The 18,497-nt window shown below is 44.9% G+C and overlaps 1 protein-coding gene across 1 annotated transcript in view; it reads right to left on the reverse strand.

Annotated features, from left to right (window-relative positions):
• Positions 1 to 18,497, reverse strand: part of LOC147722732 (aryl hydrocarbon receptor repressor-like) — an 831,322-nt gene that overhangs the window by 71,882 nt on the left and 740,943 nt on the right. Inside the window, exon 7 of the mRNA XM_086966883.1 lies at positions 14,664 to 14,797. Within this exon, the coding sequence (XP_086823009.1) occupies positions 14,664 to 14,797 (134 nt within the window). The remainder of the gene's footprint in view (positions 1 to 14,663; positions 14,798 to 18,497) is intronic.

The raw sequence follows: 18,497 nt of genomic DNA on the forward strand, positions 1-18,497 counted from the left end.
CCAGAGTGACTAGGTTGATCTTCCGAGGGTAAGCAGTTGAGAGGGTATCCCCTGCCCCCGGGGGTCTTTCCAGACACCAGGAAAATCTTATCAACTCGTGGTCTGACCACGCCACTCTCTCAGGGTGCAATATCAGGATATCAAAGTTGGAACATTCTAAATCTAGTGCATGCCCCCCTACATGGGTGGAGGATTTGACCCATTGTTTCAGTTAAGGCGCCTGGTCTCTAGGGCATCTGAAACATCTGCATGGATGTTAAAATCCCCTAGGAGGAGAAACCTTGAAAATCTCAAAGCACGGGGCACAATAAGCTCCTCCAAAGCATCGATAAATTGACCAGCATAACCTGGAGACCGGTACACCAACGTGCCTCCTAAAGTAAAATGCGGACTAAACCGTATGGAAAAATGAAGCAGCTCCGTGTCCCCTAAATCTCCGTTGGGCTCATAGGAAAAGATCCATTTGTCTCTGTAAATCACGGCAACCCCACCCCCTCTACCGAGCGGGCGGTCTGCCCTCTTTATCTTGAAGCCCCGAGGGACAGCCAACTCCACTACTGGGGCGCAAGTGTCATTGAGCCATGTCTCAGTAATAAAGAAAATGTCCAACTGGTTCTCCACCAGGAGCTCAAAGACATTGGCCGCGTGCTTGACAAAAGACCTAGCATTAATCAGTCCTGCTCTAATCTGAGTAGAGTCGGCATTGCTCGACTCAGAGCAGCTGAGTGTAGGATGGAAATGAAATTTGCACAGTGGGCACGCTCTAGTTAGGCTATCAGCCACCTCCCAGAGGTTTCCCACATTGCAACTGAGCGTATTTAGTCCAAATAAGTCCTCACGTGAGTACCTTAATCTGGCGACTTTTTGTAACAGGCGCAAGTGGGCAGGGGGTCTGGCACTTGCCACGTCCGGTGCAAGGACGGGCCCTCCTTTGGCGCTCCTTCGGCGCTCAGACGGCGCGCCCGCTGGGCGCGGCCGCTGCGCGTTCTAGAGTGCATCACTATTTATTACACAAGCCCCTCCCCCAGCTAGACCACTAACTCCGGTCCCTCAGGGGCCCAGGACTCACAGAAGATGGCGCCCGACCCTGCCCTCCACAACAATCGGCACCAAGAAGCCGCGGTGGAACGGGGCACAGGGAAACAGGGTAACAGTGCTCAGAAGAGGAGAAGCTAAAAAGAGGTACAATTAATAACGTGAACGCACAGCACAATGTTAAAACAAATTGTTTTTTTAAAAAGATACTGCAACAATACAGCAGGGTAAAAGTTAAAGCAAAGGAGAGTCCCTCGCAATCTGCTCGCCTTCCAAAAACGAAATTTCAAGGTGCTGCCACCACCCTGAGCAATCGCCCAGGCCCCTGGACTCAGGATCTATTTATTACACAAGCCCCTCCCCCAGCTAGACCGCTAACTCCGGTCCCGCAGGGGTCCGGACTCACAGAAGATGGCGCCCGACCCTGCCCTTCTCAACAATCGGCACCAAGAAGCCGCAGTGGAACGGGGCACAGGGAAACAGGGTTACAGTGCTCAGAAGAGGAGAAGTTAAAAAGAGGTACAATTAATAACGTGAACACACAGCACAATGTTAAAACAAATTGTTTTTTTTAAAAAAGATACTGCAACAATACAGCGGGGTAAAAGTTAAAGCAGAGGAGAGTCCCTCGCAATCTGCTCGCCTTCCAAAAACGAAATTTCAAGGTGCTGCCACCACCCTGATGAATCTAACTATGCTTCAGGCCTCTTCTTACTGGCCACTACCATTTTTAGGTTTCGTAGAGAGACCTATAGTGGTGAAACCACAAAGTTAAACCATCCGGATTGCAATGCGGTTTTTTAACAGTTCACGTGAAATCACGTGACCACAAGCACGAGCATTTCCCCACCTCAAAGCCACCAGCCTCCCTCCCACAGCTTCCCCCAGCTCCCTTCTCCTCCCCCCTAATTGCTTTTCACGGTCGCCAGGCCGTGAGCTGCTTCAAAGCGATCCGCTCCGCCCCCTGCTGCACACAGCGCTGGCCTCACTTCTCCCCCCTAATTGCTTACCAGCCATGTCTCACACCACCATTTGCTGTGCCTCGCATCGGAGCATCAGACCTTCTCTTCCCCTCATTAACAGGCTTATCTCGCCTACTTTCCTTGTTTCAAATTGCTACCTTGCAAACTGCAAGCGCATACAACAACACGCAGACCATGCTGCAGAGCCCACCCACACCTTCCTGAGTGAAGCACTGCACAAAAGCCATATAGTAACTTCACATTACCTCCTCGACAACACATCCATTTTCTCCAAACAACATAGTATGAGAACTATTCTAAACAACATACCACACCCACATAAGCACAAAACAGCAAGCCATGTAGTTGGCTAATGTGGCTTCTAAACAGAAAATTAGGCTGAGCAATGGTCAACTACACACACCAGCTGAATGAAACAAATGCCCATGTCCTTCATGAAACATATTCATGCGCATCATACAGCAGGCTCTCGTAGCTGGAAACTTGGGGGCTTATGTACAAGCCCCTTGCGCCACTTTTGCGTCATTTTTAACATGGGAAAAGTGACATACGGGTGGTGCAAGTCACTTGTAAATAAGCCCATTGGTATGATAACCTCAGCATGGGAATTATTCTCTAGCCCCTAAAGCAGTGCATTAAACACTGTGCATATATGATGATTGTCTGCTGAAAGTAACACTTTATTTTCCTTTGCAGTCTTTATCTCTATAAAAGGTATATGCACTATTAAAATCACGGCCTATATTTGGAAATAAAGGCAGCATTTTTTTTTTGCTAATGTGCACTTTTTAAACTTATTTACAGAGTGAAGGAATAGGATGTGGCTTGGGTGTGAGTTGACAAGCTTACCACATTTGACGCTTTTCTATTTTGGTTTCAGTTGATTTAAGGTGATTCATTTTTTGGAGAAAAAAAAATGTGTCCAATCATAATCTTCATTAAACACCATGCTTTTTTGGTACACTTTACAACAAATAATTTCTATTAAAAATGTATTATTAAAGCATCTTTTTATTAAAGGATTACAAAATCAGAAGTAGGCAACCGGTTACAATTTGGTCTGCTTATACTTTACCATCAAGTCACTACCAATAGTACCTTACTTCAGCATTCTAATCTGATACCATTTCGTCTTCGCTCACCAAGCCGAGTTCATGACTTCACCTCCTGCTCCCTATTGGTAGTGCTGGTGCAGATTACCCTTCTATAATTGTTCAATTTTTCCCAAAACGAATCCGAATTTTTTGGACAACCCCTGCCACTATATATCGCCCTCTCTGTGTTCATCCATGAATCCATGTCTTTCACCCTGTCTCGGAGCAACAGTTCTTCTAGCTATGTTGCGTTTCGCTATCATCATTCCTAGTGTCATCCATATCTGATTGTTTTGGCTCAGGTCTGCCCCCTCCCAAACATTCAGGAGGCATAATGTTGGTTCTGGCCCTGCTATACTCTCACAGACTCTTGCCATTATGTTCGCCAACTCCTACCAATAGTTCCTTATGTTCAGGCTGTGCCACATCAGGTGGTAAAATGTGCCTTCCTGCCCACAAGCTTGCTGGCAATATTTTGTCAGTCCTTTATTCATTTTAGCTAATGTGGTTCTAGGTAGGTATATTCTGTGGAGGATTTTTAGTTGGAGAGCCCTGAGTCCCTTGCCAGTCATCGTCATCCAGCTCACCTAAGTCACGTTTCTAAAGGTCCCGGAGTTTTTCCAGGGGGTCAGAGGAGTTATATGTTAGCTTTTTGTATGTCAGGGGAATTGCCTTCTTGTCCATATATTCTGTGAGGAGCCTGTCCTCTAAGGGTGAGGCCTCCGGGAGGCTAGTTCCCGGTGGAATAGCTGCCCGTAGAGCGTGTGTGTCTCACTTGGAGGTATCTGAATGATTTGGTTGATGCCATGTCGTATTTTAACTGAAGTTGCACAAATGGGACCATCTCCCCCCCTTTTCCATAGATCTCCCACTGTCGTGATGCCGACAAGGTCCCACTTATTGAATCCGTTACTTGTGTATAGTCCTCCCAGTTTCTCACTTAACCAAAGTGGCGTATTTTGAATCAGTTTATCATTCCCTATTAAACAATTTAGAACAAAAAATTGTGTAATGATATTTGACCCAATGCCATATGTGGACCACTTTGTGTGCCTCACTCTTAAATATTCTCACCCATACCCTATAAAATATATAAACCATTGTATTTTGTTGTATTGGTCAATTCGTATTGTGCCTCATACCCCTGATGTGGCAAATACATGTTATAAATAAATTAAAATAGGACCAGAGGTGTAATTCCCAACTAGATTTGGGACAGCCTATTACTTCCTTTAATGACCAAAAATGCAATTGATTGTATCTACTTTCTCTAGTGCTTTTCCTAGAACACCTCAGCATTAACCCTCTCTATCTGATACTATAACTTGGTCTGAATTATAGGTCCAGTTGAGCTGATTTCATACTGGATTTTCGGAATTACCACTGACTGTTAAATAAGTTACATTTAAGATTGTTGTATTAAATTGTGATATCCTAAAAAAGTGTCATTCGTTTATCCCTTTTTGTTGTGTGTTGAAAACCCCTACTATAAAGCATATTCTGCAGGGGCGGCTGGTGACATTTGAAAGTGGTGAGGCGTAAAAGTTCAGGATGAGCGGCATGTAGCGAGCGAGCGGAGCATACCTTCTAATTACACTTCCACCACATCCATCCATCCTGAATCCATGACATTCATCCATCCTGCATCAATTACATTCATCCATCCATCCTGCATCCATGATTCATCCATCCATCCTGCATCTATGACATTCATCCATCCATCCTGAATCAATGATTCATCCATCCATCCTGCATCAATGACATTCATCCATTCATCCTGAATCCATGACATCCATCCATCCAGCATCAATGACATTCCTCCATCCATGATTCATCCATCCATCCTGCATCCATGATTCATCCATCCATCTATCCATCCTGAATCAATGACATTCATCCATCCATCCTGAATCCATGATTCATCCATCCATCCATCCTGCATCAATGGCATTCATTCATCCATCCATCCTGTATCCATGATTCATCCATCCATCTATCCATCCTGAATCAATGACATTCATCCATCCTTCCATCCTGCATCAATGACATTCATCCATCCATCCATCCATCCTGCATCAATGACATTCATCCATCCATCCTGCATCCATGATTCATCCATCCATCCTGCATCAATGGCATTCATCCATCCATCCTGAATCCATGATTCATCCATCCATCCATCCATCCTGCAGCAATGACATTCATTCATCCATCCATCCTGCAACCATGATTCATCCATCCATCCATCCTGAATCAATGACATTCATCCATCCAGCCATCCTGCATCAATGACATTCATCCATCCATCCATCCATCCTGCATCAATAACATTCATCCATCCATCCTGAATCAATGACATTCATCCATCCATCCATCCATCCTGCATCAATGACATTCATCCATCCATCCTGAATCCATGACATTCATTCATCCATCCATCCTGCATCCATGATTCATCCATCCATCTATCCATCCTGAATCAATGAAATTCATCCATCCATCCTGCATCCATGATTCATCCATCAATCTATCCATCCTGAATCAATCACATTCATCCATCCATCCATCCATCCTGCATCAATGACATTTATCCATCCATTCTGCATCCATGATTCATCCATCCATCTATCCTTCCTGAATCAATGTATTTTTCATGTCATAAAAATAAGCTATGGTCACTTTAAAACCAAACAGTGGCCCTAACATTCCGTGCCCCCACCTTCCTACTTGCCCCAATGTATCATTATATTTGAGACTACTCGCTTTGCATATCTCTGCTTTCATTATGTAAAGCGATTCGCCGCACATCAGGCCAGGTTTATGTCCTGCAAATGCCTAAAAGATACTTATTATATAGGTGGACACTTCAGTTCGTGGATTTATTACTGAAACAATAGCCCCGGTACCAGCCAATCAAACCGCACAGAGAACAGCTCGCCAGCTGTGAAACCCCAGGTGCAGATAGTTCTTGCCAGTACAGAAACACAGCCTTCCGCGCTCTGATGTTAAGGCAATAAACAATTATGGTTATACATGAACCTTCTTTACCCTTAACCCTCCTCCTCGCAGTGGGACATTTTGTGTGATGAGGGAGCGCAGCGCCTCCACACACAGACGGGAGGCAGGATCACCACCAAAGGTACAGCCCCTCTAAGCCAATCCTGGCAGCGCCAGGGCATGGCTATTCTTCGCCCGTAGCACGCCCATTAGGAGCCCAAAGGGCTCCTAATGGGCATGCGCAAACAGGTCAAAACAGGTCAAAACACAAGTGCGCATGCGTGGGCACGGTGCCCTCCGTCCCTACTCATGCGCACTTTTGTTGTGCTGATGCCTGTTGCCCCCCACTGGTCTGACAATCATGTTAGTCAACATGACGCGGACCGGGCGGTCCGGCGTCATGTTGACTGACATGATTGTCAGTTCAACCTCGGCGTCTTTAAACTTAAGTAAACTGAGAGTTTACTTAAGTTCAAAGACGCCGAGGGAGCTGCGGGCGGGGGAGCTACGCCCCCACGCCCCAATGGACGCACCGCGCCTGATATTCTGCTGGAATAAGATACCCTGAGAACATTACCATTCCAGGATGGCCACCACATTCAGTCCCAGGTGCAATGTTAGGCTTTGACAGTTGCTATAACTACCAAAGTCTCAGCACCACACAACTCTGCCTCTGTCTGTCATACCCGCTGGGTGGCAACAGCAGCTGAAAGGGATTTCTTTATCTGGAGTGAATGTGATTCTTCAGGTAGTTGCCATACACACTTCTCACAAACTGCACCTTCTTATGGGCATCGGCCGTGGAAGAGTGATAGAGCAGAGAATTTGTATCCTACATGGTGTACCTGTTAGTAGTGCAATGTAATCATTTGTAGAACAGATTAACATATTATTCGATGTTATGAGAGAAATAGGATGCTAAAAAACATGAATCAAGCAACATGTTCTTACGAAATGAATGTGTTCAAATGAAAAACTTAATAATTAATGTATAGAACTTGCACTGTAAAATGTAACCAATGTTATTTGTTTTATAGGCCTCATTGATGAATGTGATTTAAATGATGTATCAACTGTGTTTGGACGCTTCCTAGGCTAATGATGTAGATGCAATTGCTCTATGTACTTAGGGGAAACATTCCTATTGAAAGCAATTGTTTGTGCAATTACTAACATGCAGGCATGGTGAATTCATTATTTTAGCCTAAGTTGTGGGCCTGAATCCGCAATATATTTTGAGATGTTGTCGTTTCTAAAATTAATGTTTAATTTTTCATGGGAGTTTCGTAGAATACTTTTGGTTCTACGTTTGCATTTCAGGTGGACAACGTTTGCTAGTGAAGAGTAGGGATAATGACAGTACCTAGCTAGGCAAAACAGGAGTTATTAAACATTAACAAACGTTGTTCAGTAGTTCCCAAGTTAAAACGTAAGTGGGTTGAGATGTCCAGCCTAAATGTGGCAGCGGGTACTATTTTCTGCAGCAGCGTATGTGCGCAATGGCAGTGTATGTGCGCAATAATATACAATATCAAACCAGGAGTGACTCTCTGCCTCGTGCATTCGAAAACTGTAAGAAGAGTAGAACCAGCTAAACGTTGTGCCAAAACTACCAATACCGCTATACTGGCACTGAGCCTCCATTAGCAATGGCAGTATATGTGCACAGTAACATATAATAACAATAATAACAATCCAGGAGCGGCTGTTTGCGTCGCGCATTAGAGAACTGTAAGTGAGAGTAGAACCAGCTAGTCATTGTGCTAGTAATTACCAATACTGTTGTAGAGCGAAGGAGAACATCTATCAACATATATCTAACAACATTGTCAATATGCATGGAAGCGATAAGTCGATAGTGGGATAGTAGGACATGCACTTGGTATCAGTGGGTGGGCGGACTATCATCAAATAGAGACCAATGGAATGTCAACTATGTCGTAACATCAAGTGCACAATGGTACGACCTGGAAAGGACAAAATTCCGAATGACCTGTACCTTGTCGGGATATTCACGTGGTCTTCCTTTTATTGGATGGGCCATTTGACTGGTCCATTTCCTGAGGTGGGCCATTTTGCAGGTAGTTTTCCAGATCCCTCGGTCTGTAAAGAACTTTGGGCGGCCATTTAATGTGACTTTGAACTTGGCGGGTCCTGCAAAGGAGTAGGGTATGTTCTTGGATCTGAGTTTGGCGCGGAGTTCCAGGAACCCCTTGCGAACTTCCACTGTGTCTTTAGAGTAGTCCTGTGTAAAGATGATCCTGTGTCCTTCCCACATGATGGATTGGTTCTTCCTTGCGTATTGTAGGATCAGTTCGACATGCTGATATCTGAGTGGTTTGCAGATCATTTGTCTGGGACCCTTCTCGCGGTTAGTAGTGAATGTGGGGATTCTGTGCGCCCGATCTAGCTCCAGACCGTGCGGGAATACAGTGTTGGTGATCATGGGGATCCATGCTTCCAGGAAAGCCACGCAAGAGTCTGCATCTTTTTCTGCGTTTTCCGGTATCCCCGAATCCCAACGTTCCCTCGCCTGTTGCGGTCTTCCAACTCAGCATTTTGGCGCCTGAGGATGTCAGTGGTGGTTTCAAGGCGTTGTATTCTAGCAGCTGACTGACGTGAGAGGTCCTCTACATCGCTTATGTGTTGTTCCGCCGTACTCAGCCCTGATTTTAGGTCATTCATATCAGCTCTAATGGCTGTTAGCTCGAGCTGCATAGCGTCAGTGTTCGCATTGGTTGATTTGGAGATAACAGTAAGGTCTCCCAACTTTTTCAATATCATTTCCATCGTGGCGGCCATGTCTGGTTTACTCTTAATGGGGGAATCAGAAATCTGCGCTTCGGGTTTCACCTTCTTTGAATTGGTCTTGTCATCTCTGCCTGCCATTTTGGGTGTGAGGTCTGAGAAGAATTTTCTATCTACCTTGTCTAGAAATCTTGTCGGGGGTTGTCTTCGGTGGGCTCAGACAGGGAATTGAATACAGGCTGGGGCTGCGTAGCAAGCAGTGAGAGCCAACACCAGGGGGTGAGTCGGCCAGGTTGATTCCACAAGAAGACTCACTCAGAACCAGGCGGGCACGATTAACCAGATGACCCCTTAGTGCCGGCAAGCTGGTTGGCTCCGTGTCTATAGGTGTGCTGTCCCCTGATCCAAGGCCGCCGGTGTTACAGTTGGTAACAAGGATTTAGGTGAGTCAGCTTATATTAGAAGCAGAGTGAGGTGCTGGCTAGGGGCTCATTACCAATATGACTTGAAGATGTGGCCCCCAAGGATCGAGGAAAGCCTCACAGAATTCAGGCAGGTGGTCTTCTACTTGAAATTAGAGGAGAACCGCTTCTTCCTTCAGACGCTTTAGTGGCTAATTGGATCAATTAAGGATCGGAACATTTTCCGATGATGGCCGCCATCTTGAGGTCAGGCGAGAAGGGCAGAGATCGGCATCATAATGCTGGGTTCGCGTTATTGCCACCGTTTCTTACCGGCATGTGTAGAAATCCAGCGTTCAGCTGACATCCCCGGTGGTGTTGGTCTCGATCAGTTGTGGCCGGGTGAAAGAGTCCGAGGAGACCGTCAGGCATTGCCGACGTGACAGAGCGACGCCATTTTGAGGCGTACCGATGTCGGCGCGTGGGCGCTCTAAAAGGTGGCAAAAGTCCTCGATAAGTGCATCAAGAGCAGAGATCAAGGCACCGGAGGGCTCCGCAAGGTATGAGGCATTAGGTCCGCCGCTTTTGCTGCTGATTAGGGTGGTGGGTCAGCAGGGAACTGACGAAGTCGCTCTCCCGAGTTGCGGAGCTCGAGGTTAGGCGGCCATTCGCACTGCCGTCCAAGCCACTTTGATCTCTTCAAACCCCCGTGAGATACCTAAACTCTGATTTCGCAATCAACGTCTCAGTGTGTTAATTGATGGACGTGTTACACCCTACTGAGCTGTATGGCTGATCTAACTGCTTGCTGAAATAAGCCTTTCGTGTTGTACGGATATGATGCCTAATTGTCACTTTTCTTTATTTACTTTCTCCCCCTCTTATGTTATGTTACCTCATCGCTTTCTCGATTGAATTTGTACTTGTACCACGGACTTTATCTGCTCTTGTATGTACTGTTCATATCATTGCCAATCTCTCTCAATAAAAACTTTTGTGAAATAAAAAAAAAGAGTAGGGATAATGTTCTATGCTATAAGTCGCTGAATAAAGGAATTACAGTTATCTTGGCCCGGAGAAGATGAGGTGGATGGTGGTGTTTTCACATGGGAGAATGAGCAAAGACCAAGGACGCACTGCTTCAGAGGGCCATACATGGAGAAGGCTGTGAATGGTGTCAACATCATGGAAAGGTTTGTGACTAAGCCCATTGTAAAGTATGTGTGCGAAAGGCATCATGGGACATTTCCAGGATAAAATTTTGAGCATATGATGCATTGTAGAGAGGGACAGATCTTCCATTCCAGCTTGCCATCTTGACGGAGAGCACTTGAGTGCTAACTTGCCCCCTTTCCTGCTCAAGGCTTCATGCCCAGACCCATTTTATGGTGGGGTGACCTATTAGGAAGGCTCTACCCACTGACACCTTTTTCTCTTGCAAACCCTTTGCTTATATGCTAGTCTAGGTACGCCACCACTAGAGTTAGAGTAGGGAGAGTTATAGTTAAATGCTGCACACTGAAGAAGTGCTGATACAGGGCGACCTGAAGTTTTGCTTTCTCATTTCTTGCATAATCGTCGTAGAACTAATTGTCATTTTCATGTTGCACAGAGTGAATATCTTCAGAAGATTTGGATCCTTCTGTTTCCTCTGCATTTTTATACTCTTATGCTAAGATTTGTGTATGTCCAACTATTTTTGAATTAGTAATAAACTTGACTAATCTTAAATCGGTTGTCAACTGGTGGATTCTTGTGTAGCCTCTCTTGTGTTACACTGTATTTCAATTGACATGAAATTTTACTCCCCTTTACACTTTCATGCTGCCAAAAACAATCATCGGAAGACAGACACTGACAAATAACCAGACTCTTCCACCCCCTCGCTATAGCCACGCGACCGAGGCCGCTCCTATTGGAGGTGGCACACAAGTGCTACCGTAGGGCCCTATATCTCACTCGCCCTGCTATCCTGTATGCACCGGCCATACCTCTGGAGGGTTCCCGAGCGGCAAGGGGGTGCTCGCGGCTCCTGCGCTTGCGAAATGGTGGGAGGCCGATGTTCGCACCCTTGGAGATCTATACCAGGATGGTGAGCTCATACCATACGAGACCCTGGTGGCAGAGGAAGGACTCCCGCCAGGGTTTTTTTTGGCCCATCGCTCACTGATAGTGAGATTGACTGCTAAGTGGGGGGACATGACCACGGAGCCCACTCAGCACCTAACCATGCAATACCTGCATGTAGGCACCTGGTCCGCTGGTTCGCGGTGTCATCGAGGGAACACGCAGCCATCAGCTTAGGCCCGCTTCGATGCAAATGCAATTTGGACCTGGGGCGGCCACTGGTGGATAAGGAATGGGAAAGAATACTCAAAAGTCCTGTGCGTATCCCCAGGAATATGCGGTTCCGCCAAATTCAGTTATTCAGTGTCCATAGGGCTTACCTCACACCAGAGCTGATCAACAAGTACTTTCACCGTACTGATGCACTGTGCCCTGGGTGTTATGAGCTGGGGGCTGGGTTCTTGCACATGCAGTTGAGCTGTCCTGGGTTGGGCAACTACTGGTGTGTGATTGGCAGGCTGTTGCAGGGCAGCACGGGTCGTGCTATACCCTTTGACTGGCCAGAGTACATCTTACACCATTTTAAAAGGGACCCCAAAGACAAGGTAAAATCCCGATTCTTGGACCTCGGTGGTAGCGAAACGCCTCCTCACAAAGAGATGGAAGGCGCACAACCCGCCACACATAAGGGCATGGAGTTCCTCATTCCAAGCATGGGCCAGGGCACAGGGGACTGCCATCCGTAGGGAAGAGACAATGGGGTTGAGGAAGGAGCCTATAGGGGTCCAATGGGAGCAAATGCTTAGTGCGCTACAGCGATTGGAAGGGAATGGCCGCGTGGGGCACGAGGGGGAGTTAGGTGACGAGTGCGCAGGTGGATGCATTTATATAGGCTGTTGCACTGGCGTGATACCTTGGCCCACTCTCCCCTACCCTGTTTCGGCTCAGGTGCACCCACACTGGTATGATAATGGCTGAGGAGCATGTAAGGGGGGCCCTGGGGGGCGAGTGGCGGGGGCGAAGGCAAAGGGGGATGGATTTCCACACAGCTGAATGGTTTAAGCTGCCATAGTGTTTTGTTCTTTTGCTTTGTATTTTACACAGCATTGGACTACATGAGTAACCGGGAGGTTGACACACTACTGTTATACTGCAGTTTACAAACTGTATTAGAACTGGCAGAAGCACTGCAGCTAGCTCCTGGGTGAGCATTCCTTGTTTTTATTCGCAGTGTAGTTTCAACATATGTTATAATAATGAGGCCAAGTGCCTATGTACTGATTAACAAGTTATACATGAGGATGAACTTCTGTATGAAATGCCTGCTACTTTTGAATGTACGCTTAAAACAATAAAAACAGATTGGTTAAAAAAATCGGAAGACTGACACTGGAACAGAACTGAACAGATGGGCTTAGGCTCTTTCAAGTGCCTGGGTTCCCACTGCTGAGAATGAGTCCATAACTTGAAAGCTGAAGCCATCAAACTGATGCCAGATCTTGGGATCGGTGCACCGCACAGCAGCATACCTGTCCACAATAACAAGCTGAACACAGGTGGTGCACAGTCCTTATACAGTCCTTAGTTCGACCCTCCCCAACTTTCTGGGGCCGTATTACTTAAAGTGCCCCAGGGTGCAAAGGTCATTTTCCCCCATGGCACTTTGGTATTACAGAAGGGGCTGCAGACGCTTGTGTGGCCCCTTCTGTAATACCAATAGCGCTGGTGTACATAAAGCGCCAGTGCTATCTTCAATGGGGCATTCCCTCATTTGCATAGGGGTGTGCCCCATGCAAATGAGGGCATCCCTTTGCCTCTGTGTCCGTGCCGTATTACCGACATGGGTGCAGAGGCAAAGAAGCCCTAAGGAGGTGCACTGACAGAGCGCCACTTGAAAGAAGGCGTACTGTCAGTGCACCTCATGAGAGCAGCCCCCCCTGCAAGGGGTAAGATTTGTGTGTGTCCAACTATTTTTGAATTTGTAATAAACTTGACTAACCTTCAATTAGTTATTGAGTTGTGGGTCACTGACAGCACCCGCCTGCAGGGAATCTCTAGTCCCCTTTAAAAATGCAGGCGGGTTGACACTTGCTCATGGAAACACAGAGCGGCTTTAAAGCAGCAGCTCTGTATTTTACATGAATGTGCTGCTTCCAGGGCAGCACATTCCCATAATGGAGCACATTTTCCTTCATTGCACTGGGACCGCCATTTTACAGGTGTGCTTGGCGCAATGAAGGAAAATGCGCTACATGTGTAATGCAGCCCCTGGTGTCCTAATGAAAAAAAAAGAATGGAGCACTAGCATCTGTAGAAAGCTCTCCTTGGTAGTGTGCACAAACATACAGACAGCATTAGTTTGCTATAAAGGCTCAGTTGATGAATTATTAACAATTTCTGGATCCTCAAATTTCAACACCTGTTTCAGCGTGCATAGTTCCCCCGCATGGTTTCATTCCTTACTTCTTGTCGAGTAATTCACAGGTGTAAAACAACATAACCTTTTTGCCTAGCCACAATCACCACTCTCCTTGCCTATGCAGACTGGGCTGAGGGGACTGAAATCAATCATTATACCAGCATTTTCCGTTTGATTCGCGTCACTCTTTCAAAAGTTTAGCCAACCAATCAAGAGTTAGGTTATCACACTGTGAATGAATGTGAATAAATGAATGAATGAATGAAAAATACCAATGGAGGACACTATTACTCTCAGGAATGTGTCCTGGCACTAGAGAGAAATAGCAATGCAGATAAGTATATTATATAGCAGGCAAAAGTGTTTAGATAATTGTGGAGAGGATGATAATTAGATCAAGTGTACTTGTAAAAGGGTAATGAATTCCTATTACCTGGGCAGCTAGGTAGACAAAAGAGTGACCTCTCTTCCTATGATCTACCTCATCAGATCACCAACTAGACTGTTGGCATGTCAGAGGGAAAGCCAAAGATATGAGTGCTGCAGAGTCAAGAATAAATTATTTTCCTGCTAACACAATCAACTTTTTTGCTGTTCCAATATCAGAATGTTGTTCTGCGCACCTTGCGCTTTCCTAACCTGGGCACTGGCATTAGCTTCAAGATCCGTCGCTGCAATTTCTTTTAGCAAGTGTCTTGTCTTTAGATTTTTTGAAAATATGTATGTGATTTCTTACTGGTGGTGTCCCTAATGTCAGAGATGTTACATCTCAAAACCAGGATTACTGTTTTTGGTAATCATGTGTCTCATCAAGAAATGAGGCAATTAAGACTTATTAGACAGATGAATTTTCAACTCACAAGTCGCTCTTTTGTCGCAGCCATGGGATGGATTGATTAGTTCCTCTTACATTACTTACTAGGAACCCTGAAGTACTGTCTAACAGACACCGCACGCGACAGATGAAACATCGGTTCAGGAAGGGCGAGTACTCGGCCGGCGTGCTGTCAGACTCCTGTGCGTTAAAAAGCTTGTTAAGCATGTATTCTTCACCTATAGAAAAAATAGAAACACATTATTCCGTGGTGTCAATATGGGCCGTGGAAGAAGCAGTTCTAATACATATCTGACTTACAAGTAAATGGCATTGATTGCAGCAGCCAATCAGAACAGTGCATGTCCTCCTTACCTTGTGCTCATGCTTTAACCGAAAGTAGCAGGCAGAGGACATTTTGATGTAAAGAAGCAATCACGGTAAAATATAAAGATTAATAAACCACACACACAGTCCAAAAGACAGTATCTCTTTAATGTTTGTATTTTATAAATCCCTACAGTATACACAATCTAACTATGTCTCAATGTACAAGGCAAACTGCAACTAGCCAGGGGCTCAGCTTTATCAAAGATAGGCTGCTCATTTGTAAATCAAATTTAGCTGAATAAAGTAGACCGAAATTGTAGCAGCAGTTGCCCGGGCAGCCTACTATAGAAAAGAAACCTATTGTACGGTGTCCTCTAGCTTATTTCTATGTACTATCTTTCATAGTACAGACAAAATGATACGATGTTTAAGGAATAAGCCTATTACTCTTTAGCAAAACCAATTAGATCATTGAAATATTGAGCGCTCCATTGAAGACAATGGAGTGCTCTGGGCTTCTAATGGCTGGTAGAAGCCTGGGGCATCAACATTTCAATGTTTGTTCACAGCAATAGCTGTGAACAACGTCCTCACTGAGCCCAAGGGGATTCAACCCCCTCGGGCTCCATGAGGCCTTTATTTTACAAATTAGAACAGTCTGCCTCTAGGGGCGGAATGTTATACTAGCCTTAGAGCCAACACGCTGGAGTGGGCCTTTAATGGCCGGTAGGTAGAGCCTGTTACGGCGGGCTCTAAGGCTATATTAAAGAGCCATTTTGTATTTCTAATTGTTCTGTGTTGAAAGTACAAGTGATTGTAACAACAAAAAAGTTCTCTCCTTTGTCTCTCTTTCTAAAATATGATCTGCTTGAATGTGCATCTGGATAGATATTAACACATACCTCCCTTTTTGCCAACCTCCCGACCAAACTTGATCAAGAACACATCTCATTTTAGTGGGGCTTCAGGGCAAGGTCTTTTACACATAGAGAGCCAACTGACTTCCACGAGTGCTGTCCAGTTTGACAGATACATGCAGTGTAAAACATAGCTAGCGAGCCAACCGTTTCAAATGAGATCATGGGGTAGAGAATCACAGCAAAAGAATGGCCAAAAGCAATGTTCTGTCTTGTTTTTCTTACAATCTACCCCATATGTGAAATTGAAAATACACTGGAAATAAAAGAGCTAAAATCTGTAAGAGAATTTAGAGGTTGTAAAACAAATGTTGACACCTGCTTCATATCCTGTTCATGACTAACAAAATACATTACTGATGGCCCATTGCATAGCGGCCCAAGACCGCTTTGTTGCTTTCTTTTTTTTTTTTTTTTTTGGTAAATCATAGTACTATTTTTCAGTTTGTTGTCTATGTGAGTCATCGGTTCCCAGACAGGCTAAGGGAGTTCTTTAGTGTGTGGCCAATGTGGTACATCAGCCAAAGGTCTGTGCCACCCTCTCCTGATCCTACTTAGAGTGTATACAAATGTATACTCACTAGATAGGGAAAATGAGGCATCCACCAACTTTTGACAAATGACCTGTATTCGTCAAATTCTGAACTAATCCCCACGTGCTCTTCTAGGCTGGAGCCTCACGCCCCCCTTGACATCCTTTTATACCCCTTGGTCTGCAAAATTGTGCTTCACAGTTTGCTTACTCCCACCTCACAGTTTATTATGGGGCAGTGGTTCGGTCCACTTGACCCATTGGCTCCTTTCACTCTGAGTGACATCAAACAACCTGCGCACATTATTCACATCTGCCTAATTGTAGTTCCTTTCTCTTCGTGAGAAATGGGGTTCAAAGTGTGCTTTGTTTTATTCATTTCCTTTACTGACCTTAAATACCAGCTATGCATTTTGCCTGAAGATCAGGTGCTCAGTTACACAGTGATTTATTTTCTTTCTCCTTTTAAAAATGCGGTTATGAAGTGTGCAAGTGACGTTGTAATGTTGTAGCTTCCTTCTGTGTGAGTGCTTCATTAGATCATTATTATTTTCTCCTTCACAAATAATTATGATAATAGTAGTAAAACAAACTAAGATAGAAGGCTTGCTACTTAAAAACATCACTATTAAAACGGTCACATAATGAATGCTTCTTAATGTTAAAATTTTTAATGTAAGCATAGTGCAGCCACATTTAGATGGTGGCATGCTTCCCTTTTCTTCTATTTTTTGTGTCTTGCAATAAAAAATAAATACTTATTGGCTTTTCCAAATCTTGTTGATGTAGACACTGAGCACAATTAGAATGTCCTGGACAATGTAGACTCTATTACCGAAAATACCAGACAAACACGTGTACATTTCGATTTGTACTAATAGAATTCGTCAGCTGAATTTAAATATGCTGTGCTATAACATTTCTCACTCAGGTGTTATGTTAGTTCCTGCTTCTTCATGCAAGGAATAAATGCTGACTTGTCCCCAAAAATATGTTTATGACGCTGTATTTTTTCCTATAAAACTTTTTCTTGTTCAGTTTAATTCTGCTTCTTCAAGACGGGAAACGGCCACTACAACGAGGCCGTTTCAACGAATACATTAACTACGCATGCATTACAACGCATGCGTGGTTACCACGAACGCCTTTACCACGCATACCTTTACTACGAGGTATGTAGTAAAGGCATATGTGGTAAAGGTTAAAATTAAAAAAGGGGGGCTTGGGGGGGGGGGGTCTCCCCCCCCAAACAAAAACCTCACCTGAAATAATGTCAGAATGTGCGGGCAATCGGCGTCAGTTAAGAGGAAACGGAAAGAAACTTCCGCTTCCTCTTAACGACGTACGAAGTCACCACAGCAGAATAGAGGAAAAGGTTAAGCGTTGAAATATCATTCCGTTGTAACGCATGCGTGGTAAAGGCATGTGTTGCAACGGAATGCGTGGTAAGAACATACAACCCTTCAAGACAAGCACGGATAGCAAAGGTTGTGTGTTATGATAAACTAGTTTAATTAATTGCTTATTTTCCTAAATACCCACATGCGACATGCATTACAACCAAGAATGTTTAAATATCTTTAATGCATAGCTTTCTCTCATTTTGTTCTTTCCAGCTCCAAACTGGAGGATTAAGCATACATCAGTTGGGCCTGGTTGCCCGTATATGTAATCAATGTATGTTCTCTCCAGCCAGCACTGAGCTGAAGTAATGTACTACAGTTTTGGGTCACATTCTGGCTCTTGTAACTTTAGAAGTGCAGTTTGTGAATAGCAGTGGGCTTGCCCTTTTGAGGGTGGGTGCATGTACCCTAAACCCCTCTCTAGCCCTCCTTACACCCCTAGCTACTCCACCATAAACACCTTCAATTTAGCAGTAGGTGGGCCCCTTTTTCCAGTCACTCCTCCTGATCCATCCCATATTTACTATTAAGCAGTAAACTCATATGTACGTGGATCCCTCATAGAAACAGGAAAGATGGAGGTGGAGATTTACACTCATAGATTTGTGAATAGCATTTTGTAATACTTTACTAGCACTTGTGTAGTACTACTAAACATACAAAAAAAGCAGTTTGTGTATAGGCCCCCATATGTTGAGGCCTCACTCAACTGAGCTATCTCTCAGTGTCAACATAGGTCAGGCACCAGACACCTGAG

The sequence above is a fragment of the Lissotriton vulgaris genome, chromosome 4_1 (genome assembly GCF_964263255.1).
Source record: "Lissotriton vulgaris chromosome 4_1, aLisVul1.2, whole genome shotgun sequence".
Taxonomy (NCBI): Eukaryota; Metazoa; Chordata; class Amphibia; order Caudata; family Salamandridae; genus Lissotriton; species Lissotriton vulgaris.